Source organism: Anguilla anguilla, chromosome 11, assembly GCF_013347855.1.
Source record: "Anguilla anguilla isolate fAngAng1 chromosome 11, fAngAng1.pri, whole genome shotgun sequence".
Lineage (NCBI taxonomy): Eukaryota > Metazoa > Chordata > Actinopteri > Anguilliformes > Anguillidae > Anguilla > Anguilla anguilla.
This window is the reverse complement of record NC_049211.1, coordinates 1,500,721-1,525,471: the sequence shown is the minus strand read 5'-3', so window position 1 is coordinate 1,525,471 and position 24,751 is coordinate 1,500,721. Positions and strand designations below refer to the sequence as shown.

At 49.2% G+C, this 24,751-nt stretch overlaps 1 protein-coding gene across 4 annotated transcripts in view; it reads left to right on the top strand.

Annotated features, from left to right (window-relative positions):
• Window positions 1–24,751, top strand: part of si:dkey-11f4.7 (piezo-type mechanosensitive ion channel component 2) — a 43,111-nt gene that overhangs the window by 15,713 nt on the left and 2,647 nt on the right. For 2 of the 4 annotated variants that reach the window (XM_035382128.1, XM_035382127.1), the window contains exons 22-53: window positions 1,206–1,382; window positions 1,923–2,072; window positions 2,908–3,108; window positions 3,648–3,852; window positions 4,218–4,319; window positions 5,183–5,348; window positions 7,311–7,554; window positions 8,112–8,208; window positions 8,344–8,503; window positions 10,176–10,265; window positions 10,565–10,644; window positions 11,869–11,940; window positions 12,163–12,272; window positions 12,773–12,893; window positions 13,155–13,229; window positions 13,573–13,739; window positions 14,282–14,496; window positions 14,973–15,149; window positions 15,326–15,832; window positions 16,867–17,125; window positions 17,497–17,685; window positions 17,945–18,164; window positions 18,335–18,467; window positions 18,735–18,882; window positions 19,041–19,255; window positions 19,562–19,720; window positions 20,375–20,522; window positions 21,045–21,233; window positions 21,366–21,458; window positions 21,795–21,964; window positions 22,619–22,735; window positions 24,264–24,343. In XM_035382128.1, the coding sequence (XP_035238019.1) occupies window positions 1,206–1,382; window positions 1,923–2,072; window positions 2,908–3,108; window positions 3,648–3,852; window positions 4,218–4,319; window positions 5,183–5,348; window positions 7,311–7,554; window positions 8,112–8,208; window positions 8,344–8,503; window positions 10,176–10,265; window positions 10,565–10,644; window positions 11,869–11,940; window positions 12,163–12,272; window positions 12,773–12,893; window positions 13,155–13,229; window positions 13,573–13,739; window positions 14,282–14,496; window positions 14,973–15,149; window positions 15,326–15,832; window positions 16,867–17,125; window positions 17,497–17,685; window positions 17,945–18,164; window positions 18,335–18,467; window positions 18,735–18,882; window positions 19,041–19,255; window positions 19,562–19,720; window positions 20,375–20,522; window positions 21,045–21,233; window positions 21,366–21,458; window positions 21,795–21,964; window positions 22,619–22,735; window positions 24,264–24,343 (5,236 nt within the window). The remainder of the gene's footprint in view (window positions 1–1,205; window positions 1,383–1,922; window positions 2,073–2,907; window positions 3,109–3,647; window positions 3,853–4,217; window positions 4,320–5,182; window positions 5,349–7,310; window positions 7,555–8,111; window positions 8,209–8,343; window positions 8,504–10,175; window positions 10,266–10,564; window positions 10,645–11,868; window positions 11,941–12,162; window positions 12,273–12,772; window positions 12,894–13,154; window positions 13,230–13,572; window positions 13,740–14,281; window positions 14,497–14,972; window positions 15,150–15,325; window positions 15,833–16,866; window positions 17,126–17,496; window positions 17,686–17,944; window positions 18,165–18,334; window positions 18,468–18,734; window positions 18,883–19,040; window positions 19,256–19,561; window positions 19,721–20,374; window positions 20,523–21,044; window positions 21,234–21,365; window positions 21,459–21,794; window positions 21,965–22,618; window positions 22,736–24,263; window positions 24,344–24,751) is intronic. The other 2 variants (XM_035382130.1, XM_035382129.1) reach the window with 2 other exon arrangements.

The following is a 24,751-nucleotide window of genomic DNA, read 5'->3' as shown; positions in this document are numbered from 1 at the left end:
TGTAGACCTGTGTACAGTCTCTCTGAAGCTTAGACCTGTGCACAGCCTCTCTGAAACAGACCTGTGCACAGTCTCTCTGAAACTTAGACCTGTGCACAGTCTCTCTGAAACTTAGACCTGTGCACAGTCTCTCTGAAACTTAGACCTGTGCACAGTCTCTCTGAAACTTAGACCTGTGCCCAGTCTCTCTGAAACAGACCTGTGCACAGTCTCTCTGAAACTTAGACCTGTGCACAGTCTCTCTGAAACGTAGACCTGTGCACAGTCTCTCTGAAGCTTAGACCTGTGCACAGCCTCTCTGAAACAGACCTGTGCACAGTCTCTCTGAAATTTAGACCTGTGCACAGTCTCTCTGAAACTTAGACCTGTGCACAGTCTCTCTGAAACTTACACCTGTGCACAGTCTCTCTGAAACTTAGACCTGTGCCCAGTCTCTCTGAAACATAGACCTGTGCACAGTCTCTCTGAAACAGACCTGTGCCCAGTCTCTCTGAAACATAGACCTGTGCACAGTCTCTCTGAAACTTAGACCTGTGCACAGTCTCTCTGAAACATAGACCTGTGCACAGTCTCTCTGAAACTTAGACCTGTGCACAGTCTCTCTGAAACTTAGACCTGTGCACAGTCTCTCTGAAACTTAGACCTGTGCACAGTCTCTCTGAAACATAGACCTGTGCACAGTCTCTCTGAAACTTAGACCTGTGCACAGTCTCTCTGAAACTTAGACCTGTGCCCAGTCTCTCTGAAACTTAGACCTGTGCACAGTCTCTCTGAAACTACACACGTGGGCAGTCTATCTTATACCATAAGATGTGGTCTCTCCATACCTAGACATACAGGTGGTCTCTCTGTACTGAGGCATATGGGCAGTTTCTCCATATCAGACACATGGGCATTGTTTCTGCGCATAGACATATGGGGGGTCTCTCCATATACTACATTTGGACAGTCTCTCCTTAGGTGTAGACATATAGGCGTAGTCTCCACACGGACATGTACGTGGAAGTCTCTCTATGCTAGTTATTGTGATTTCAAACAAGAAGGGTTTCAATAGAGGATTTGAAATACAATTAAATATCTCTGTCATTAAAAATGCATTTTGTTTGTGGTGTCAACAGCTCTGTATTTAATTTATGTTCCTGACTGCTCCAGGTGTGACTGACTAATATAACTTCATTTAAACTCTGTTTTTACGGGCGCTGCAGGTGTCCCTGATGAATTACCTCTTCCTGGTTCTCTGGTCCTTCGCCCTGCCCATCTCCCGGCTCCGCCCCCTGGCCTCCAGTGTGTCCTCGGTCTGGGCGTGCGTGATGGTCGTCTGCAAAATGATGTACCAGCTGAAAGTCATCAAACCGGAGGAATACTCTTCAAACTGCACCGAGGTGAGTCATTACCTGACTGTAATAATGTTGCTAATAATATTATTATAATAATATTTACGTTTAGGTATTTAGCAGACACTCATACACAAAGCAGATTACTCTGCTGACATTTTTACACACAATCCATTTATCCAGCTGTATAGTTACACAACTGGTTCAGGATAGGTACTTTGGTCAATAGTATAATGGCTGTGTCCCACCCGGATTTGAACCTGTGTGTAGCGAACCCAGTTCCCCAACCACTGCACTGCAGCCATTGTTATGAAGTGTGTGTAAAGAGTGTGTAGTGAGTGTGTGTTGTGTGGTGTGTGCATTGCGTGGTGTGTGCGTTGAGTGGTGTGTGTGCTGCGTGGCGTGTGTGTGTTGCGTGTGTTGTGTGGTGTGTGCATTGCGTGGTGTGTGTTGCATGATGTGTGTTGCATGGTGTGTGGTGTGTGTTGCGCGGTGTGTGTGTGTTGCGTGTGTTGCACAGTGTGTGTTGCGTGGAGTGTGTGGTGCGTGTTGTGTGGTGTGTCACCGCAAGACGCTCTGTTCCCCCAGCGCCTGCTGTCTGTGAACGGAACAGCGCCCCCCAGAGGGAACATGGCGGAGCTGCTGAGGAAGTCTCTCCTGTACGTGGAGCCCGTGGACCCCGCCGCGTGGTGCGGAGCTCTGAAGAAGTGTGAGGACAGCATCCTGCCCTGCCTGCAGGTGCGGCTGCACTGCAACACACCCAAAAACAACCCCTCTCAGCAAGCATCTCAGTCTTACTGCTGCACTGCAACACACCCAAAAACAACCCCTCTCAGCAAGCGTCTTAGTCTTACTGCTGCACTGCAACCAACCCAAAAACAAGTCCGTCTCAGCAAGCCGCTTAGTCTTACTGCTGCACTGCAACAAACCCAAAAACAAGTCCGTCTCAGCAAGCCGCTTAGCCTTACTGCTGCACTGTAACAAACCCAAAAACAAGTCCGTCTCAACAAGCCACTTAGTCTTATATTTAGACTTAAAATCTTATTTCTGTTACTGTTCTGCTAAACAAGACAAAAATATTGCCAATAATATTGAGGTGAGACAGTTTGACTAATTTCAAGATTTGCCTATAGGGTAACAAAATTTCACTTCTCAAGGGAACGGTAACTTTAAACAGGCTGATATCTTTGACGTGAGGGAAAAAAAAGTTTCATTACAAGACTGAAACATTTAAGACAGATGTTTTTTTGCAGCTATTACTTTACCGGCAGGTAGCAGGCATTCTTATCCAGCGAGACTCACAGTGCAAATACAAGATCAGCGATGGATGGTTCTGTAGTGTTGTAACCCATGGTCTGTGGTTCTGTCGAGTTGTAACCCATGGTCTGTGGTTCTGTCGGTAGTGTTGTAACCCATGGTCTGTGGTTCTGTAGGTAGTGTTGTAACCCATGGTCTGTGGTTCTGTAGATAGTGTTGTAACCGATGGTCTGTGGTTCTGTAGGTAGTGTTGTAACCCATGGTCTGTGGTTCTGTAGGTAGTGTTGTAACCCATGGTCCTGTGCTCTCCTGGCAGAACCACTTGGCGGTGCTGGGTCTGCTGGTGTTCGAGGTGACGGTGCACAGACACCAGCTGTACTACCGATGGCAGAACGGACTAAAGACCCCCCTCACCAGCACCATCTTCCACAGCATCACCCGCCAGCACCTGGACCTGGGTCTGCTGCCCTGCATCAAGTACTTCATCAACTACTTCTTCTACAAGTTCGGCCTGGAGGTGAGCGCTGGCGTCTCCCAGCCGTTGGAGCTTGTGTCCTCACGCTCTCCCTCTGTATGCCATGAGAACACAGCGGCATTAACACAATAACGCACATAGCTACACAACCCACTACAGACAAATTCAGTGGTGTCTTTGAGGTTTGACACGTTTGTAGAATATTTCTGTCATATTTTTTGGCACAGAATCCTCATTGGCTAACAATCAGGTGTACTCTTGGCACAGCGTGCTCATTGGCTGACTCTCTCAGGTATGTTATTGGCACAGCGTGCCCATTGGCTGACTCTCTCGGGTGTGTTATTGGCACAACGTGCTCATTGGCTGACTCACTCGGGTGTGTTATTGGCACAACGTGCTCATTGGCTGACTCTCTCGGTATGTTATTGGCACAGCGTGCTCATTGGCTGACTCACTCGGGTGTGTTATTGGCACAACGTGCTCATTGGCTGACTCTCTCGGGTGTGTTATTGGCACAGCGTGCTCATTGGCTGACTCACTCAGGTGCGTTCTCGCTGCACTGCGCTCATTGGCTCTCTCAGGTGTGCTTTGTGGTGGCGGTGAACGTGATTGGCCAGCGGATGGACCTGTACGCCCTCCTGCACTCCTGCGCTCTGCTGGCGGTCATCTTCCGTCGCCGCAGGAAGTCCATCGGGGAGGTGTGGCCTAAGTACTGCATCTTCACCGCCAGCCTGATGGTGTTCCAGTACCTGCTCTGCATCGGGGTCCCGCCCGCTCTGTGCCACGGTAAGGCCACGCCCACTCCTCTCAGGACCGCACGCCATTGGCTGCCTGTGAGAGAAAAAGACTTGAATGCACTTGAGTCACTCCATACACCGAGTCAATACACCCTTGAACTACATGCCGTACTGGTGACACGGCATTACCATTATCATTACAAGAACACCTGACATTACCAGCTATGAAAGCATCTTACAGCTCATGACAAGTGTCATAATGGTGACACAACACAGACAACAAACTTAACAAATGAAAAATAAATGCTACAAAATGATCAATGTGACTTAGCATCTACATCAACTAACTCACTCACTCACTCACCCCCCCTCTCTCCCACCCTCTCCCCTTTCCCTTTCCCTCTCTCTCTGTAGATTATCCATGGAGAGCATCCAGCCAGCCTCTCACCTCTAACCTCATCAAGTGGCTCTACCTGCCTGACTTTGCCATGCGACCAAACCCTGTTTTCATCATCTGTGAGTCTGTGAAACACGGACACATCTGCACGTGCTCCGTAGAGTCTGGAGTTTCATTTCCTGCTCACTTAGAGCTGCCACTTAGAGGCACTGGAGTCTTTGAGGTCAACAAATCCTTTAAGACGCCAAATGAGAGATGAGAGATGGTAAGGTGAAGGAACACATTCCCAGGTTTCCTGAGCAAATGTAGGAAAACACAGGTAGCATTGCTTTTGGTCAGGAGTGTCAAACTCCAGTTCTGGAGGGCCACAGTGTCTTCTGGTTTTTGGGGCATGAATTATTCATTTACGTCAACAATTGGCTAAAAAGGCCTTATTTGGCTGCTGATCAAAAGGAAATCACAAATACCTGCAGACACAACGCCCTTTCCAGGACTGGAGTTAAATCTGCAGACACAACGCCCTTTCCAGGACTGGAGTTAAACCTGCAGACACAACGCCCTTTCCAGGACTGGAGTTAAACCTGCAGACACTGCGGCCCTCCAGGACTGGAGTTAAACCTGCAGACACTGGCCCTCCAGGACTGGAGTTAAACCCGCAGACACTGCAGCCCCTCCAGGACTGGAGTTAAACCTGCAGACACAGCACCCCCTCCAGGACTGGAGTTAAACCTGCAGACACAGCACCCCCTCCAGGACTGGAGTTGGAGAGATGACACCCCTGCTTTGGGATACGGGTTCTCTAGTTTCTCTGAAACATTTTTGCGCTGTTTGTTGGTGTTATTGGTCCTTTGTTGCATCATTATACATGACATCAAACTGAAATAAACTGATGGAGGCAAATGGTCAGTGTTGAGAACAGAGTCGACCATCTGGTCCTGCGCTCCTGTCCAGGCCTAAACCCCGCCTCCCCTCTGTTCTCCAGATGACCACTTCCTGTTGCTGTGCTGCTCGCTGCAGTGGCAGGTGTTCGAGGACGAGAACCGGGCGGCTGTGCGTCTGATGGCCGGGGAGAACGTGGAGATCAGCCGCACGCTGGACTCCGGCACCATCAGCCAGTTCATCCCCGTCAACAACTTCCTGCACTGCAGGTCAGGGGTCGCTGCCGCGTCCGACCAATCACGCGCCGTACTGCTTTTGCAACGGCCAGACATGCCAGTCTTTCACATTCAGTGATGAACAATCAACAACCCAGATTTTTTTAGTTGGTGAACTATAAAATATATTGTTATTAATACCTTATTTGGTTATATATTATTTAATTTTAAATACCGTATTTAGTTTTACATGCTCAAGTGTATATTATCTCTCTGTTGGCTTTTGGCCACTGGTCTCATTGACGGCTGAAGGACCTGTTGCTTCTTGTTCTCTTTGTAGAGGTGTCTGCGGGGGCGGGGCCTTACTCAGATGTAATGTGTATCCTGTCAGCTCCATTACCTGGTGAACAGGTGTAACCTGTCCCTGTGAAGACATACCTGTAAACGGTGAACAGGTGTAAAGGCTGATTTATACTCTGTCACATGACACTTTCAAAAGGTGTTGCTTGACAGAAATGAAGTTGCCGCACGACATTTGGCAGTTATGCTTTGGCAGAGGCCTGCGGGAAGGGTTCCATTGTCTCTATGGTAACGGGATGCCAAACTGCTGATGTTTACATTTATGAAAACATGGCGACGCCCAGTGAAATTATGGAGATTACAAAGGAAGAAGAACAGAAGAAATTTTAGATCTTTTGTTAGCCAACATTTGAGCTTTTACATAATCGTTCAATGATGAATCATACAAATGACAGGACTTTCTCATTTTTTCCAGTAGTTTTTCCTCTGTCCCCTCCATATTTATCCAAATAATCCAAAATAACCAAGTGGAGAAAAAAAGAAAAACTTTTCCCTGACAACAAATTTTGGCATTCCCTCTGGCTTTTTTTTGGCTATCCAATCACAGTGCACAACAAAGTACGATGGTGTCGGCGACATAACATTCTAAAAGGTGAACAATATTGAAAAAGCACTGAGTGAAGGTCCCCAGATCTTACCTGCACATGGTCAACAGGTGTAATGTCTTCCCCCCTCAGGTCTTACATTACATTCATTACATTACATTCATTTGGCAGACGCTTTTATCCAAAGCGACGTACAAGAAGTGCATTTTCATGATCGTAGACAACTGCTGAACACGGGTTCAGTAAGGTACAATTACTTATTTTGTACAGCTATTTCTAGCTGAGAACAATGAACACTATCCTGGTCTAACATCTGCAAAGCCAAACTAGGCAGAAGATTAAGCTAGAGTATTAGGACAAATACAATTTACCAAGAAGTGCAGGGATGGGGCAACATGTAACAAGTGACAAGGAAAAAGGGTTTTTTTATTTATTTATTTATTTTTATTTTATTTTTTTTAAATATATATATATATACACAGCATGGTGGTGGTTATTCTAGGTATAGTCTGAAGAGATGAGTCTTCAGGCCACGGCGGAAGATGGATAGTGAGGGGGAGGTTCGGAGAGGGACGGGGAGTTTGTTCCACCACTGGGGAGCTAGGGTGGAGAAGCTCTGTGATCCCTTTGGGCGGGTGGGAGGGGTTACAAGACGCCCTGCTGCTGCAGAGCGGAGTGGTCGAGCAGGCACATAGAATTGAGTCATGTCCTGCAAGTAGATGGGGGCTGTCCTGTTGGCGGCAGTGTAGGCAAGGGTCAGGGCTTTGAATCGGATCCTGGCAGCGACCGGTAGCCAGTGAAGCGATCGCAGCAGAGGAGTGATGTGGGAGAATTTGGGGAGGTTGTAGATGAGCCGGGCAGCGGCGTTCTGAATCATCTTGAGAACGCCGCACATGTCTTACCTGCACATGGTCAACAGGTGTAATGTCTTCTCCCCTCAGGTCTTACCTGGACATGGTGAAGGTGTTTTCTGTCTCCCCCAGGTCTTACCTGGACACGGTGAAGGTGTTTTCTGTCTCCCCCAGGTCTTACCTGGACATGGTGAAGGTGTTTGGGTCTCCCCCAGGTCTTACCTGGACATGGTGAAGGTCTGACATGTCTCCCCCCTCAGGTCTTACCTGGACATGGTGAAGGTGTTTGTGTTCAGCTACCTGTTCTGGCTGGTGCTGTGCCTGATCTTCATCACGGGGACTACGCGCATTAACGTGTTCTGCATGGGCTACCTGGTGGCCTGCTTCTACTTCATGCTGTTCGGCGGGAGCCTGCTCATGCAGCCCGTCTGCTACGTCCTGCGCCTCTGGGAGTGGCTCATCGCCTACACCTGCGTGGTCATCGCCCTCAAGAACCTGCTGTCTGTGAGCGCACAACTGTCCGTCTGTCCGTCCGTCTGTTCGTCTGTCTGTCTGTCTGTGAGCGCATGCCTGTCTGTCCGTGAGCACACATCTGTCCGTCTGTCTGTCTGTCCGTCCGTCTGTCTGTCTGTGAGCGCATGCCCGTCTGTCTGTGAGCGCACATCCGTCTGTCTGTCTGTCCTTCCGTCCGCCAGTTCATCCGTCCGTCTGTCTGTTGGCTGGGCTCTGCTGATGGGTAGGGTAAACTTGACTGAATAAATTCAGTAAGCGTGTTCCTGAGTGGCAGAAAGCTGTTTCAGGAATATTATGATTTAGAATGGTTCTGCAGTGTAAAAGATACAATTTCATGTGTCTTGCACGTGTGCTTGTTTTTTCATGTGTCTGAGCTTATGTACTTTATTCTCATGTTTGTGTGTATGTGTGTGTGTGTCTGTGTGTGCGTGTGTGCGCATGTTTGTGTGTGTGTGCGTGTGCGTGTGTGCATGTGTGTATTTGCATGTGTGTATTTGCATGCGTGTGTGTGTGTGTGTGTGTGTGTGTGTGTGTGTGTGTGTTCACAGCTGGGATCCTGTGCGTATCTGCACAGTCTATTGAAGAACGCCTGCTGGCTGATACAGACGTTCAGCATGTTTTGCACGATCAAAGGATACGATCTTCGTAAGTGACCTTTACCCTCATCTCCTGGCCTCCCCCGTGAACTGGGGTTCAACCCCCCCCCAACAGGGTGATTTGGATTGGACAGAGAGACGGTGAAGCTTCACTGACGGTTTTAATCCTGCATCTGCTCAACAGCGCCCCCTGATGACAAGTGCGAGCTGCCAGAGGGCGAGGCTGGCATCGTCTGGGACGCCATCTGCTTCACCTTCCTCCTGGCGCAACGCAGAGTCTTCCTCAGCTATTATTTCCTCTACGTGGTGTCCGACCTCAAGGCCGCCAAGATCTTAGCCTCCAGGTGAGTGACTAAAGCCGCGTTTCCACCGCAGGAACTATACCCCGGAACTAGGAACCTTTTGAGGAACTCAGTGCGTTTCCACCGCAGGAACTAGGGTCTAAATTTAGTTCTGGGGGCTTTGTTTTACCCCCCAAAACGTTCCTGCTCGGGGGGTAGTACTTTCCGAAAGTACAGGAACCTTTTGGGTGGAGCTTGCAGCGCTGAACATTTCTGATTGGTCGAGTACTCGTAGCATTTGTGTTGTATTTATTTTCCGCCATTACCCGCCATGTTTGAAAATATGCAGCGGAAAACCAATTTATTTTCATAATAACTTCAAATCAAACTTGTATGTTATGCGGCGCAGTAGCCTACTTTTGGTTATAGCCTGTCAACGTCTTGGAATTATAACGTGTGCTCTTCTGTTCTTTTCTTGCTTTAGTATTCGTTTTATAAAATGCTAAGCATTCGTGCTGGGACAGCATATTACGTAGGCTACCAAAACATTCAAACGGATTAATTCGGTTGCTGAATATTTTCTTCCGGATTTTCTTTGTTAGCCCGTTGTAATTGACTCAAAACGTTTGATACAGTTATGTGAGGTATGCGGTAGTTCTGCATAATTAACATTGGTGATACAGTACAAGCAAACTGGAAATCACCTTCCGCACTTTTTATCCGGGTAAAATAACAGGTTAATTCTAGTAATCTTCCCTTTAGCTTTTTCAGACTGCCGTAATTTTACTGCCATTTTTCAATTCCACGAAATGACCAGGAAGACTATGGACTCATTTATGGTGCATGGTTCGCATCTGGAGGGCACACTTCGCTGCTCGGCTAGCAGTAACTTCGAAGGAAAGCAAACGGTGGCTGTACCACTACTAATTTACATTTTCACGCAAGTCCGAATTTTCGTTCTATTCTTGTCATTTTGCGATTAGCCTATATGGAATTGACGACGAGAAAGTAATAAAACAGCAAATTGTTTACAACGTGTGCATGTTTTCTGCTGTTAATGAATGTGTTTGAGAGGATATATGAAAATCAATAAATACAAAAGTAACCATATATAGTCATTGTTGGTAACCCGTTGTATATAAGTGGAATAAACCCCTCCGGGCTGTCCCGGTTATTAGAAAATGTAGGCTACTTCGGTGGTAGTATAGGGTTACAGAAGAAATCATATGACAGATGGACCGACGACAACGTCAAGTTGGCTAATTTGCCTAATCTTCGCGGTACTTTAGACCCTGGTGGAAACGCAGACAACCATTGGCTGAAGGAACCTTTTAGTTCCTGGTAAAGTAGTTCCTGGGACTGAAAGTTCCGGGTAATTTTGGTGGAAACGCGGCTTAAGTAATGAGGTAAAAACACAGGGGACTCTGTGAGGTCATAATCGAGAGCCGTGGTGAGGTCATCACCTAGCGACGCTGTGAGGTCAGTGAAACTGCCACAGTCATACTGTTACCTGTTCAAATCCAGCAACATTTTTTTGCTTTGAGTCAAAACAGGCTCCTGTCTCCAGTACCTTTCTGTTCACAAAAAACATTATTATTTTTGTGTCCACTGTCTTCATTCCCCAGTTTGAAATGCTCAATCGTTGGTGGTAAGGGAGTGTTATGTGATCACCCCCTGGTGGTGAAGAGGTGTTACAGTGTGGCTCTGTCTCTCCCTCTCTCCCTCCCTCTCTCAGGGGTGCAGAACTGTTTGAAGCCAAGCTGAAGAAGAGCGTGTCAGCCCGACTGGAAATGGAGAAGAAGTCTGTGGAGACTCTGAAGAAGCAGTAAGACACGCGTGTTGTAGCCGTGTTCGTTTACACACGTGCGTGCCTCAGGAGCCTGTGCTCACTCAGGCTATGGTTCGGGATTTGCTTTGACAATTTTCTTTAATTATGACAATATGACAATATTTTGATAACAATAACAATTTAATAAAATATACGTACGACTGAACCTGGGGAAGCTTGTGCTGTAGATTAAATTAAATATAAACTGGGGTGTACTTTTCCACATCTCAGGTAAGCTCTCAGGTGGGCTGTGGGGGGTGGTTTCTGATAGTCTCTCTGTACCTGTCCCATTCCAGGATGGAGAAAATTAAGTCCAAAGAGAAGAATCTGCCGGGACAAGGAGACCCCGCAATTCAGAGAGATGCAGAACCAAAAGGTAATGTCCATCGCTCCCTAACCTCTGAAGGTGGGACATCTACACTGGGAGCTTCCGGAAGGAACCGCTGCCTTATACCGTTTAGCCAGGTGGCTTGAGTAGGTGGAGCCTGACGATGTTGGCGCACCACAGACGGAGGCTGGGCTGTTGAGGTTTGACCCAATCATAGACCGCCTGTGGAACTCTGACCCAATCATAGACCACTTGTGGAACTCTGACCCAATCATAGACCACTTGTGGAACTCTGACCCAATCATAGACCTCTTGTGGAACTCTGACCCAATCATAGACCGCGTGTGGAACTCTGACCCAATCATAGACCGCCTGTGGAACTCTGACCCAATCATAGACCACTTGTGGAACTCTGACCCAATCATAGACCTCTTGTGGAACTCTGACCCAATCATAGACCGCGTGTGGAACTCTGACCCAATCATAGACCGTGTGAGGAACTCTGACCCAATCATAGACCGCGTGTGGAACTCTAACCCAATCATAGTCTGCGTGAGGAACTCTGACCCAATCATAGTCTGCGTGAGGAACTCTGACCCAATCATAGACTGCGTGAGGAACTCTGACCCAATCATAGACTGCGTGAGGAACTCTGACCCAATCATAGACTGCGTGTAGAACTCTGATCCAATCAAAGACCGCGTTTGTGGTCCTTCACCACAGTGTACTGGGAACCAATTATACCAAAGGTTTTAAGTGCAGGGATGTCAAACCTGAGTTTGAGTGTTTTTTTTTTGTGGTTTACATCCAATCAGCAGCCAGTTTAGTCAGTGAAAATAAGGTGCGGGGATCGTTCAGCCAATAAGTGATTTAAATTAATAACAGAAGCACTGAAACAAACTGAGAACCAGCAAACTGGAGTCTGACAACCCTGTTTAGCTTATGAAACAGCACCCTCTGGTGGGCTACAGCAGTACAGGCCTACAGGCTTCATAATAACTGGTGTACATAGAGTAGCAGGACAGTAAAGCCAAGTGCAATTTATTACCCAAAACAGGAACAATTTCCAAAATTTTCACATTCACACTTTACTTCCTTTTTGCCACCAGTAGGTGCAGCCATCATGGATATTTATCCCTGAGCAACAAACGATAAGCACAAACCCTTCATCTTGATTGATAGCAGTGCTGTTGGAAGACACCTGTGCACCTGGGCTGTACCTGGCTGAAGCTGAGGGGTACCTGTGAGTCACGTGATTGCCGTGTTTTGCAGGAGGCGAGAGTGAGCCGGGACAGGAAGGCGGTGAAAACCAGTGGTGGCGGCCGTGGGTCTCCCAGCCCTCCAGTGAGTACAGCACTGCCCCCTGCTGGCCAAAACACATAGCACTTAGGGTCTGATTTACTAAGACCGTTAGCACATGGAAAGCCGTTTAGCACATGTAAAATTAATAACACAAACAATGGTTTGTGCAAAACAAATATCAAGACCAATCATCATTTTGGGTAAGGGTGTCTGCTCACTGCCCGAATGTCCCACTGACCGCTCTACGTTACACTCTGTGAGCAGAGACCACCAACGAATACTACCTGTTCGAGAGTGACAGCGAGGAAGAGGAGGAGGAGACTCAGGAGAAGAAGGAGGAGGAAGCCCTGCCCAAGAAGAAATCTGCATTTCAGGTGAAAAAACTGTAGTACTGCTATTATTATTATTATGGTTGTTATTAGCTAAGGATACATTGTCATCACAGGTGGCATATTTTAATGTTTTATCCAGATTCTGTTGGAAATCTCACACATACAGGCTATGCACCATACCCCACGGGCATTACCCCACTGGGATTTGAACTTGCAACCTTACAATGACAAACGTAGGCTTGTGTCTGTGTGTCTGTATGACTGTGTGTTTGTGTGTCTGTATGATTCTGTGTCTGTTTGACTGTGTGTGTGTTTGTGTGTTCATATAACTTTGTGTCTGTGTGTCTGTATAATTTTGTGTCTGTATGTCTCTGTGTCTGTCTTACTGTGTGTGTGTGTGTGTGCGTTTGAGTGTCTTTATGACTCTGTCTGTATGACTGTGTGTGTGTGTGTGTGTGTGGGCACGTGTGCCTGTGTGTCTGTGTGTCTGTGTGTGTGTGTGTGTGTGTGTATGACTGTGTGTGTGTGTGTGTCCTCTGCAGCTGGCTTACGAGGCCTGGGTCACCAGCTCCAAAGCTGCCCTGAAAGACCACAAGAAGAAGGAGACGGCGATGAAGAAAGAGGAGAGGAGGAGAGCCAGACACGAGCTACAGGCACAGCAGGGTGAGCACAATGTGTGTGTGTGTGTGTGTGTGTGTGTGTGTGTGTGTAGTGTGTGTGTGAGTGTGTGTGTGTGTGTGTGTGTAGTGTGTGTGTGTGTGAGCGTGTGTGTGTGTATGAGCGTGTGAGCTTGTGTGTGTGCATGTGTGTGTAGTGTGTGTGTGTAGTGTGTGTGAGCATGTGTGTAGTGTGTGTGAGCACCTGTGCGTGTGCATGTGTGTTTGTATGTGTACGACACACAGTATTCCATGTCTGTAATTCCAGGGATAGTTCGGACTGATTCCAGTGAAGATGAACTGGATATCACCAGTGCTGAGGAGGAAGAAGAGGCGGAGAAAGGCAAGTCACACACACACGCACACACAAAAACACACACGCACACGCACGCACACACAAAAACACACACACACACACACTCATACTCACACAGCCTTCCAGACAGGCTAAAGTGGATGTGCGGTAAGCAATCAGGTGCAAAACATCTGCCGTGCTGCACAATGATGACTCTTTACTGTAAAGGTCTTTGAGATCACGGTATGAAAGGCACCGTATATCCGCTTTCTGAAGACAGGAAGAAGTGCAATGTTGCTAAGTAATAGCCAATAATACCTGATGAATTTTCCCACTTTACTTAGCAGCGGATCGATCACTTACCCAGAACGCACCTGTTCCTCCCCCTCAGAGCACATCTTGCGTCGCTGCATCGACACGCTCCGCCTGGGCTGGGTGGTCATCCTCGCTCTGCTGGACGACCTCACCGACGGGCTCAACTCCTTCTGCAAGGACAACCTGGACATCTCCAACGTGCTGCGCTTCGAGCGGGCCCTGCTCAGCCAGCAGCAGAAAAAGGTGGAGCGGGGGCGGGGGCGGGGGAGGGGCGAGGGGGGCAACAGAGGGGGGCGGCAGTGTAGTATAATGGGTAAGGAGCTGGTCTTGTGACCTAAAGGTTTGATTCCAAGACAGGACAGTGCCGTACTTAACCCACAGTGCTTCAGTATATATCCAGCTATATAAATAGATGCAGTGTAAACGCTGTGTAAATGCTGTGTAAAAGTTTTGTAAGTTGCTCTGGATAAGAGTGTCTGTTAAATGCCTGTAATGTAATGTCAACAGCGACCGGGGAGGGGACGAAATGTGGGCGGAGTCTACTGCAGTTGGGGGTAGGGGTAGTTTATGTCTTCTGTATGAAATTTTTTGCACTTTTTGTACGTCGCTTTGGATAAAAGCGTCTGCCAAATAAATGTAATGTAATGTAATGTAAATTTAGGGTGTGTCTCATTCAATCTACGGCTGGGGTACTGGCACCATTATGTGTGTGCTGCACAGGAGGCCGTTTTGGTACCAGAGCCCAAAGCTGCTGTACCAGACGTGACATATTTCTCCTCTTCCAGGGGAAGGAAGTGACACAGCAAAGCATCAAGCAGTTTTACCAGAGCCGCATGTCCAGGCAGAATACACTGACATCACTGGACGGACACGAGGAGGGGGAGGAGCTGATACTGGACCCGCCCCCTTGCTCACCCCCGGCTGTGCCAGGCTCTCCGCGGGGCTACGTCAAGCTGACCAGCGCCAGCTTCAAAGGGTCCTGGGCCAGCAGCGTGTCCAGGTGCGCACAGGCCACGCTACACAGTCGTCATGCTACACAGGGAACACGCTACATAGGGAACACGCTACACAGGGAACACACTACACAGGGAACACGCTACATAGGGAACACGCTACAGAGGGATCGCTACACAGGGAACATGCTACACAGGGAACACGCTACATAGGGAACACGCTACAGAGGGATCGCTACACAGGGAACACGCTACACAGGGAACATGCTACATAGGGAACACGCTACAGAGGGAATACGCTACACAGGGAACATGCTACACAGCTATAATGCTACACAGGGAACATGCTACACACACGCATGCTCACCCGCTGTCTCTCCCTCTCTCACTGCTGCATTGTGACATGTTGATGATGTAGCCCCCTGTGTTGTGAGGAAGGAAACCTGACTGTTCTACTGTGTGTGCGCGCATGTGTGTGTGTCTGTGTGTGTTTCTGTGTGTGTCTGTGTGCGTGTTTCCTCAGCTGCATGACGGAGGAGACCATGCTGGGGTCCCGCCAGCCTACTCAGGAGGAACTGGACGACCCCCCCGCCCCCGCCCCCACCCCCACCCTGCCAGCTCCTGTGCAGCTCCGCCGCAGACTCCTCAAATCCACCAACATAGACCTGCCCTCCTTCGACAGCGAGAGTCCTGCTGAGGGGTGAGGGCACACACACACACACACACATGCAACACAACACACACTCACACACACGCGCACGCACAAACACACACACGTGCATACACATGTACACACAGTCACAGACATACACACACACACACAGACAACTCATAAAATTGTACCTGACACATAAAATAATTTCTCCTGTTTTACAGAGCTCAGCCTGACACTACTCAAGACTGGAAGGACAAAGAGACCCAGCCCACACAGGTGGAGGGTCTGGAGGTGGAGCCCACACAGGTGGAGGTGATAGAGGCAGAGTCCAGACAGGTGGAGGGTCTGGAGGTGGAACCCACACAGGTGGAGGTGATAGAGGCAGAGTCCAGACAGGTGGAGGGTCTGGAGGTGGAACCCACACAGGTGGAGGTGATAGAGGCAGAGTCCAGACAGGTGGAGGGTCTGGAGGTGGAACCCACACAGGTGGAGGTGATAGAGGCAGAGTCCAGACAGGTGGAGGTGTTGGAGGTGGAACTCTCACAGGTGGAAGTGTTGGAGGTGGAACTCCCACAGGTGGAGGGGATAGAGGAGAATGTTGGAGGTGAACCCCAGGATCTCACACCTCTACAGCGGCAGGAGACCGATGAGACGGGGGACCCCCCCACCCCACGCGCCCTGAATCCAGAGATGAGAGCCATGACCGCCAGCGAGCTGCTTCTCAACAAGTTAGTCACCTGACCCAAACCCTGGTCACCTGACCTGAGCTCTGGTCACCTGACCCAAGACCTGGTCACCTGACCTGAGCTCTGGTCACCTGACCCAAGCCCTGGTCAACTGACCCAAGACCTGGTCACCTGACCTGAGCCCTGGTCACCTGACCTGAGCTCTGGTCACCTGACCCAAGACCTGGTCACCTGACCTGAGCCCTGGTCACCTGACCCAAGACCTGGTCACCTGACCTGAGCCCTGGTCAACTGACCCAAGACCTGGTCACCTGACCAAAGCCCTGGGGCTCTTTCCAATCACTTATTTTATCCATTCTTGTCTCCTCGGTCCTTGACCTACCTGTAAATTGATTGAGATCCACCATCTTTAAGGACATTACAACCCGTTAAATGCTCCTTGAAGGAGCTAGGGGCAAGGAGCATAGAGTGCATCCTTTGTAGAAGTATTTTTTCGGAACTTGTGATGTATAAACGATCAACCTGTTTATCCAGCTCATCTGCCACATTTATAATTGATGTGGCTTCAAACTGAAACTTGACTGAACAAGCATGTTCCATTTGCCTAATGCACATTTCCGTGATTCCTCCATTGAGTGGAGCTAAGGAAACGAGGAAAAGACACAAGGGAAAGATTCAAGAATGTAAAATAAACGATTGGAAAGAGCCCCTGGTCATCTGATCTGAGCTCTGGTCACCTGACCTGAACCCTAGCTACCTGACCCAAGACTTCTAAGCATTTTAATTTTTTAATCTTTCTTGACTTGACCTCTGTGAGTCTCCAGCGTACAGAGAGCAGGAGGAATCTGCTATAGCTTTACAAATTCCTTGTATTTGGTGAGACGGGGATTGCCCAGTGGTCATCGTTATGTGGCACTAGCACAAATAGTGTTCCAGCCAAACAGTCAAAAACAAACAAATAAGCGATAGCGTATTGCACTAAAAATGCAGCAACACATTACAAGAAATCTGCTGTTCTGAAGGCCTCTCACTGGTGGACTACTTTTTCTCATTTCCCCCACTCTCTCTCTCTCCAGAATGTTTGATAATGAGGAGATTGAGGAGTCTGACAAGTTCTACCTGACCTTGCCCAAGCACCTGCGGCTGGGCTTTGCCCTCTACCACACCATGGTGTCCAAGTCCGAGATGCTCTGCTACTTCGTCATCATTCTCAACCACATGGTGTCTGCCTCCCTGCTGTCGCTGGTGCTGCCCATCCTCATCTTCCTCTGGGCAATGATGTCCGTGCCACGCCCAACCAAACGCTTCTGGATGACCGCCATCATCTACACCGAGGTACCGCGACCCTGGTGCTCCAAACCAGCGGTACCACACGGGGATTGTGGGAAAACCAGCAAATACACAAATTATTGCCACTTTCGGACATCAGTAATACACAGTATTTTTCAAAAGATTACTAGCTGTGAAATGTATTTACCATATTTTGTGAAAGATCCACATATCTACAGCATATTTTAATACGTTCAATTTCTGTGTACACTAAGAAAAAAGAGGTTTCAAAAGGCTCCTTTGTGTCTCTATAGAGGAAACCTGTTTTTGTTTTGGGGTTCTAAAATGGGTTCTCCTATGGAGACCAGCCAAAAAACCCCATTTTTTTGTGTAAGCGCGGGTTCTCTCTGGGTCATTTCCGCTGGCTCTCTCTGCAGCTCACTGTGGTGGTGAAGTACTGCTTCCAGTTTGGGTTTTTCCCGTGGACCACCTCTGCGTACCGCGGCATCAACGCTGACCGGCCCTTCGCCCTGCCCAACATCGTGGGCGTGGAGAAGAAGAACGGCTACGTGCTGTTTGACCTCCTGCAGCTGCTGGCTCTGTTCTTCCACCGCTCTATCCTGAAGGTGCCATTACACCTGCACCTGTATCCCACTGCATCTGTATCATACTACACCTGTACCATACTGTACCTGTATCATACTACACCTGTACCCTGTTAGACCTGTAACTCGCAGCACCTGTAGTCTATTGTATCCTGTACCCCAGTGTATCCCCAGTATATGCCCCCACAATCATTTCAGCTCAGGCTCTCAGTCAGTCGCCATGGAGACACGAAGCCCCGCCCCTCACACGTAAGATTAAATGCCTTTCTCTCCTACACAGTGCCACGGCCTTTGGGACAACAAGGAGGTGGAGATACCGGACTTTTTCAAGAAGCTGAAGAAGAAGACACAGCGGAAGAAGGGGGGCGGTGGGGGCGCGGTCGGGGGAGGGGGGGAGAGGGCACGGTCGGGGGAACCGACGCGGAGGCTCCGGTTTCTTCCCCTGCAGCGCTCCACGGGATCCCTCTTCCACCGGGCGACCAATAGCAACAGCACTGACGGTGAGCATCACTCTCGCTGTCACCCATGGCAATGATGAGCATCACTCTCACCGTCACCCACTGCAACTGGGGACATCACTCACACCATCACCCATGACAACTGAAGACAAGTTTCTCCAAAGAAAAAAAAAAACATTTTTAAGGGTGTGCGTGTTTTCTGGTTCTGGCAGAGAACGTGGACCAGAAGAAGCGGCGTCCGAAGAGGAGCAGACGGCCGTCCAGAGGGCCGCAGACCCGGTCCGAGCACATGAAGCTCAAACTGAGGGCGAAGATGCTGGAGGTGAAGACTGCACTCATAGAAATGTGAGCACAGAGGAGACAAGCCGATCCAAGCTGAGCTGAACCGAGCCAAGCCGAGCCAGGCCGAGCCAAGCCGGGCCGATCCGAGCTCAGCTGAACCGAGCCGATCTGAGCCAGGCCGAGCCGAGCCGGGCCGAGCCGAGCCAAGCCAAGCCACGGTTCCATATAACACACAGGGCTCTTCACTCAGGCATGCGCCAGCTCAGACAGTACTAAACACTCCAGCTGTTCTGCAGCTCTGATAAATTTCCCTTTTTTAAATCTCTACAGAGGCCTGCACATATATCTACCCATCAGGCAATTCTTCTATGACATCATCCACCCCGACTACAGCCCCGTGTGTGACGTCTACGCGCTCATGTTCTTGGTCGATGTTGTGAACTTCATCGTTATCATCTTCGGGTACTGGGCCTTTGGAGTAAGTACAGATGAATGTTTAATTAATGTGTTTTATCATTTGAAAACTCTAAAAACTAGGACTAATTTTTTTTAGATAAACTTACTCTAAAAATATTTGTTTGTCATGCTGACTCAGTGTGGCTGTACACTGTGACCTTTGACCCTTGACCTCTGTAGAAGCACAGCGCAGCGGCGGACATCACGGAGTCGCTGTCAGAGGACCAGGTTCCCGAGGCCTTCCTGGTGATGCTGCTGATCCAGTTCGGCACCATGGTGGTGGACCGGGCCCTGTACCTCCGGAAGACTCTGCTGGGAAAGTGTGTCTTCCAGGTCGTGCTGGTGTTCGGGATCCACTTCTGGATGTTCTTCATACTTCCTGGGGTCACAGAGAGGTCAGAGTCACCGACGTCCATCCTGCTGCGCCGAACGTTTACCTCCATGCCAGACAGCGTGGGACTCAGTTACTAGAACTGGACCTTTGGATGGCTATTTTTGCGCTAAGATAGAACTTCACATTTGTTTTTACTGAAATATTGCACTGACTAGATGTTTCCAAATCTTGAAATTTGTTGTCCTGTAGATTTGCATGTATACTGCTATATGAGGTCACATGAGCTTTGCATTTGAAGGCTGTGGCACCAAAAGGACACGAGACCATTTGAGTTTATACCTCACAATGGTTTGCTTTGGGCTTCTAGGAGGTTCAACAGGAACCAGGTTGCCCAGCTGTGGTACTTTGTGAAGTGCATCTACTTTGGCCTCTCGGCCTACCAGATCAAGTGCGGCTACCCCAACCGCGTCCTGGGAAACTTCCTGACCAAGAACTACAACTACCTCAACCTCTTCCTGTTCCAAGGGTGAGTTCAAGACTGGTGACTCAACCTCTTCCTGTTCCAAGGGTGAGTTCAAGACTGGTGACTCAACCTCTTCCTGTTCCAAGGGTGAGTTTGAAGGTTGGGGAACTTTGCCTGGGGTCACGGAGGATCTCCTCAGATAGCCACACCAGAAATCCAGTATGGAAACCAGAATCTCCTGCTATCCTTCAGTTACCTCAACTTCCGTACTCTCTTGGAGGTTCTGGATGGAAACAGGAAGTTCTGGTGCCATATTACAGATTCCATTGTTTTTACATGCGTGAATGTGCCCTTATAAGGACATGGACAATAATTGCATGTTCTTGTCCACACCTACTTATGAATATTCATGAGGTGACATCAACCTGGAACAATGGTAGATACACAGAACATCCTATGCTAGAATACATAACAGACCATCTGATTAGTCTAAAGCAGAAGTCCCTGCTGTATTGCCACAGCTATTGTTATACTGTCAGATACAGATTATTCATATTTTACCTGAAAGCCAAAACATGTATTGTCAAAGATTTAAAGAGGAAATAAGCAGAAAGGTACTTAAATTGGGAGGGGGTGGTGATGGTCCTTGGGACCCCAGCTTTAGAGGGTCCTGGGACACTGCTGAAGTCACAGCTGGGCTCTCCCTTCTTGGGGAAGGTTTCGGATGGTCCCCTTCCTGACTGAGCTGAGGGCGGTGATGGACTGGGTGTGGACGGACACCACCCTCAGCCTGTCCAGCTGGATCTGTGTAGAGGACATCTACGCCAACATCTTCATCCTCAAGTGCTGGAGGGAGTCTGAGAAGGTGAGCCCACGTTTGCGTGCATCCACTCAAAACTTTTTTCGTAAATTTTTAGAGACAGCCACAGTGCTGGCCAGAAATTTCCACTGGAATGGACCTTGCTTTTGGAATTTAGGTTTCAAATTGGAGGGTTTTATTAAAATGGGGTATGTCTCTGCACGGCCTGTAGCATTTTATTAAGTGAATACTGAGGGACAGGGTGTATTTAAGACCCGGAAGCCCAGCCCCCTAGTTGGGACAGAATGTCCGGCTACTATTCTCTCACAAGCAAAACCTCCAAGCAAAAGTATGGATCACCTCCCTAGGATTAAGCCAGCAAGTCTTCACAGAAAACTCTAGAGGGCGCCAAAGCATCAACTGAATAGCAGTCTCCTGATCTCAGTATCTGGAATGTGAGCAGTTTTGACCATTCCCTAAGCATGGGTGTGAAATAGTTCAGGATGTGATGCGTGTGATAAAACAGGGCCCCAGATTGGCACGGTTGACCCTGAGGGTGTGAGCGGGTCTCTCTGTCGCCCTCTGCAGAAATACCCCCACCCCCCAGGGCAGAAGAAGAAGAAGGTGGTGAAGTACGGCATGGGGGGCATCATCATATTCGGCCTCATCTGCCTGGTGTGGTTCCCGCTCCTCTTCATGTCATTGGTGAAGTCAGTGGCTGGAGTGACCAATCAGCCGCTTGACGTCTCCATACAGCTTAGCATAGCAGGATATGAGGTTGGCAAGATGGCTTTTCCCCGCAGAGTTTCTGTCTCCCTCTCTCTGTCTCACTGATGAATGATGCTCTTATTCATCTCTCTCCCCCCCAACGTACCCCCTGACCCCTCCCCGGCTCCTCCCCCCCCCCAGCCCCTCTTCACCATGAGCGCCCAGGAGCAGAACCTGATGCTCTTCTCTGAATCTGCCTACAGACACCTGACCGACCGCTACGCTACCCACCCGGTAGGGGCTCCTGATTTAGCGCTCGGCGCTTCACTGCCTGTAAGCCCAGGGGTTCTGCTTTAGGATGAGACCTTATCTTATGTTTAAACTGGAAACACCACATATGTCCCAGAGCTCCTGGCAGATCTGATGCCTGTCGAATCTGAAGACTGGTCGCAGACATGGGTCAGATTTGTCAAAATCTAATCGGGTTGTCCAGTCCTTTCCTCCGGCATCAGATCTGAACTCAAACGCTCCACCCTGTGTCTTCTCCGGGAAGCGTGGTGTGGGATTCGAACCCTCGCTGGTGTGGTAGCTGGCTTTGTCCCTCAGCCGCTCATTTTCCCGCCCCCGCAGTCGGCCATGCAGTTCATCGTGAACTACGTGGCGGAGGACATTGTGATCGCTCGGGTGAAGAGCGACGCCAGCCTGCTCTGGAGCATCAGCCCGGCCAGCCGCGCCGCCATGATCCAGGAGCTCAGCAACTCCTCCCACATCTACATGACCCTGCGCTGGACCCTGCTCAGGTGACTACACACATGAATATTCATTAGAGGGGGCATGGCCAAGGAATTATGGGAAACTGTGTTTTTTTGTTCTGCCCATGGACGTGCCTCTTACATACAGTACCAAAAACTCTGGGAAACAGCACAGGAGCTGACCACCATAGATCTGTGGCAGAACCTTTTGGAACCATTCCCCTGATGAGAGAGAACCCTGCGGAACTGTCCCCACAGGGAGGGAATTCTCCAGAACCGTTGGCATGGGAACACAGCTGAAACACAAACACACGCACAAATCTGAGGGCACAATAGCTGACAGCGCACCCATTGACACTGCAGCCGGGTCACCTGACGCACCACAACACAGCGCACATTTTAACCTCAATGCCAGCTTAACTTCTGATGGCTCATCCTTATTATCCCAGTATATGAAGTTGTACATACATGTGTGTGTGCATATGGTGTGTATGCCATGTGTGTGTCTGTTTGTCCCTGGGCTGTGTGTGTGTGTGTGCGTGTGCGTGTCTGGCCCTGTGCTGTGTGTGTGTGTGTGTGTGTGTGTCTGCATGTGCGTGTCTGGCCCTGTGCTGTGTGTGTGTGTGTGTGTGTCTGCATGTGCGTGTCTGGCCCTGTGCTGTGTGTGTGTGTGTCTGCGTGTGTGTGTGTATCTCTCTGCAGGAACGCCTCCCTGGTGATGAACGTGGAGGCGGTGGGGGAGCACACAGTGAAGTATGATGACAGGAAGCTGAAGGACGAGATTGTGCAGATGCTGCAGGGAACCCGCAGTGAGCCAGTGTGAGTCTCACATCTTCATCTTACTCAAATCTATCATCCTCAGCATCATCATCCTCAGCACTGCTCACATTTACACACTGATCATCCCCAGTACTGCTCACATCTCACACACACCAATTATCCCCAGTACTGCTCACATCTCACTCACACCGATCATCCTCAGTACTGCTCACATCTCACTCACACCGATCATCCCCAGTACTGCTCACATCTCACACACACCGATCATCCTCAGTACTGCTCACATCTCACACACACCAATCATCCCCAGTACTGCTCACATCTCACACACACCAATCATCCCCAGTACTGCTCACATCTCACACACACCGATCATCCCCAGTACTGCTCACATCTCACTCACACCAATCATCCCCAGCATCATCATCCTCAGCACTGCTCACATTTACACACCGATCATCCCCAGTACTGCTCACATCTCACACACACCGATCATCCCCAGTACTGCTCACATCTCACTCACACCAATCATCCCCAGCATCATCATCCTCAGCACTGCTCACATTTACACACTGATCATCCTCAGTACTGCTCACATCTCACTCACACCAATCATCCCCAGCACTACTCCACTGCTTTTACACACGGCCATAAAACTAAAAGTAATCAGTTTATAAATGTGGAAAGTTACTAGGACTAATTATTAGAAAGTTAGTACTAAAGATTTTTTATATGCAATTTTTTCAGAATTTTAGTAGACTCACACAATTTTTATTCTTTGGATGGATTTATACAGCTGGATATTTTGCTGAAGTATTTCAAGTTATGTACTTTGCCCAAGGGTACAAAGGCAGCACCTCCACCAGGGAACTGAACCTATAATCCAAGTGGCAAGCCCAGGTCCCTACCTGCTGTATTACACTATCACTCACTTGGCACCTGGAAGTGTTTAGCTGCCCCCCCCCCCCCCTTGCCTTAGCTTGTCAGGCTGATACTGCATGTTTGCCCGCTCCACCTCCACCCCTCTGTGAACACAGAGCGTTTGGTTATTTAAATAAGGAGTAAACTCTCTGGCGGTGCCATGAGCTTTGTTAACAGCAGGGTGGACTGAGATCGGAGAAGAACAAACACTCCCCTTATCCCCTTATCGGTGTTCTCCTGGGGGAAGCCGATTCAGCTGCCAAACTGTGCGTGCGCGAGTGTGTGTGTGTGTGTGTGTGTGTGTGTGTGTATGCCTAAGGTGTGCACACCTGCTGCCACTGACAGAAGCGACGCATTAACGGTAGAACGGACTGCCATCCCTGTTATTACTGAAGAGGGAAACCACAGGCATAAAGACATGCTGAACGTATTTAAGCTCAATGACCGTAGGAGTTATTAAAACTTGTGCGCCTTTGCAAACATTTCACCCGCGGGGCGACTGTAAGGGGGCACCTTCTCCCAGCGAATCAGTGACGATTGGCAGTGTTGCTGGGTAAAGTTCTGGCCTGCTCTGGGTCCCGCTGCTGTTGATTCCGGCTCTCTCTCTCTCTCTCTCTCTCTCTCCCCCTCTGTGACGTCTCGGCAGGTTCATCGACGCCCTGCTGCCCAAGTACATCCGGGGGTCACAGGGGGCGGAGTCCAAGATCGCGCACAGGCTGAAAGTCGGCAAGTGAACTTCCCCGCAGATCGTCTGGGAACGCCGTCTAGCTGCGCATGTGCTACAAGTCCTTAAGCATCTGCTGAAATCTGCTTTAAAGGACAAGGGCCTAGGAGAAAGTATCCTGGCTATTCCTTGTTCAAAACCACCTTCAGTCTTGATGAAAACCATGCAGTGCTTGATGATAGGATGCGTAAATCATCACCTTCTTTTGATTGGCTGGTATTTGGGCATGTGCTATATCAGCTCAGGCTGTGATTGGCTGGCCACTGAGCATGCGCCGTGTCTGTGCAGGGCAAAGCAGCCAACCAGATCTGCAGTTAACTCTGCTGGCTTTGTACATGTGTGTTATTAGTACCGTTACAACTGAACACTAAATGTGGTTATTACGTATAAACTGCCAGGTTTACTGGCTG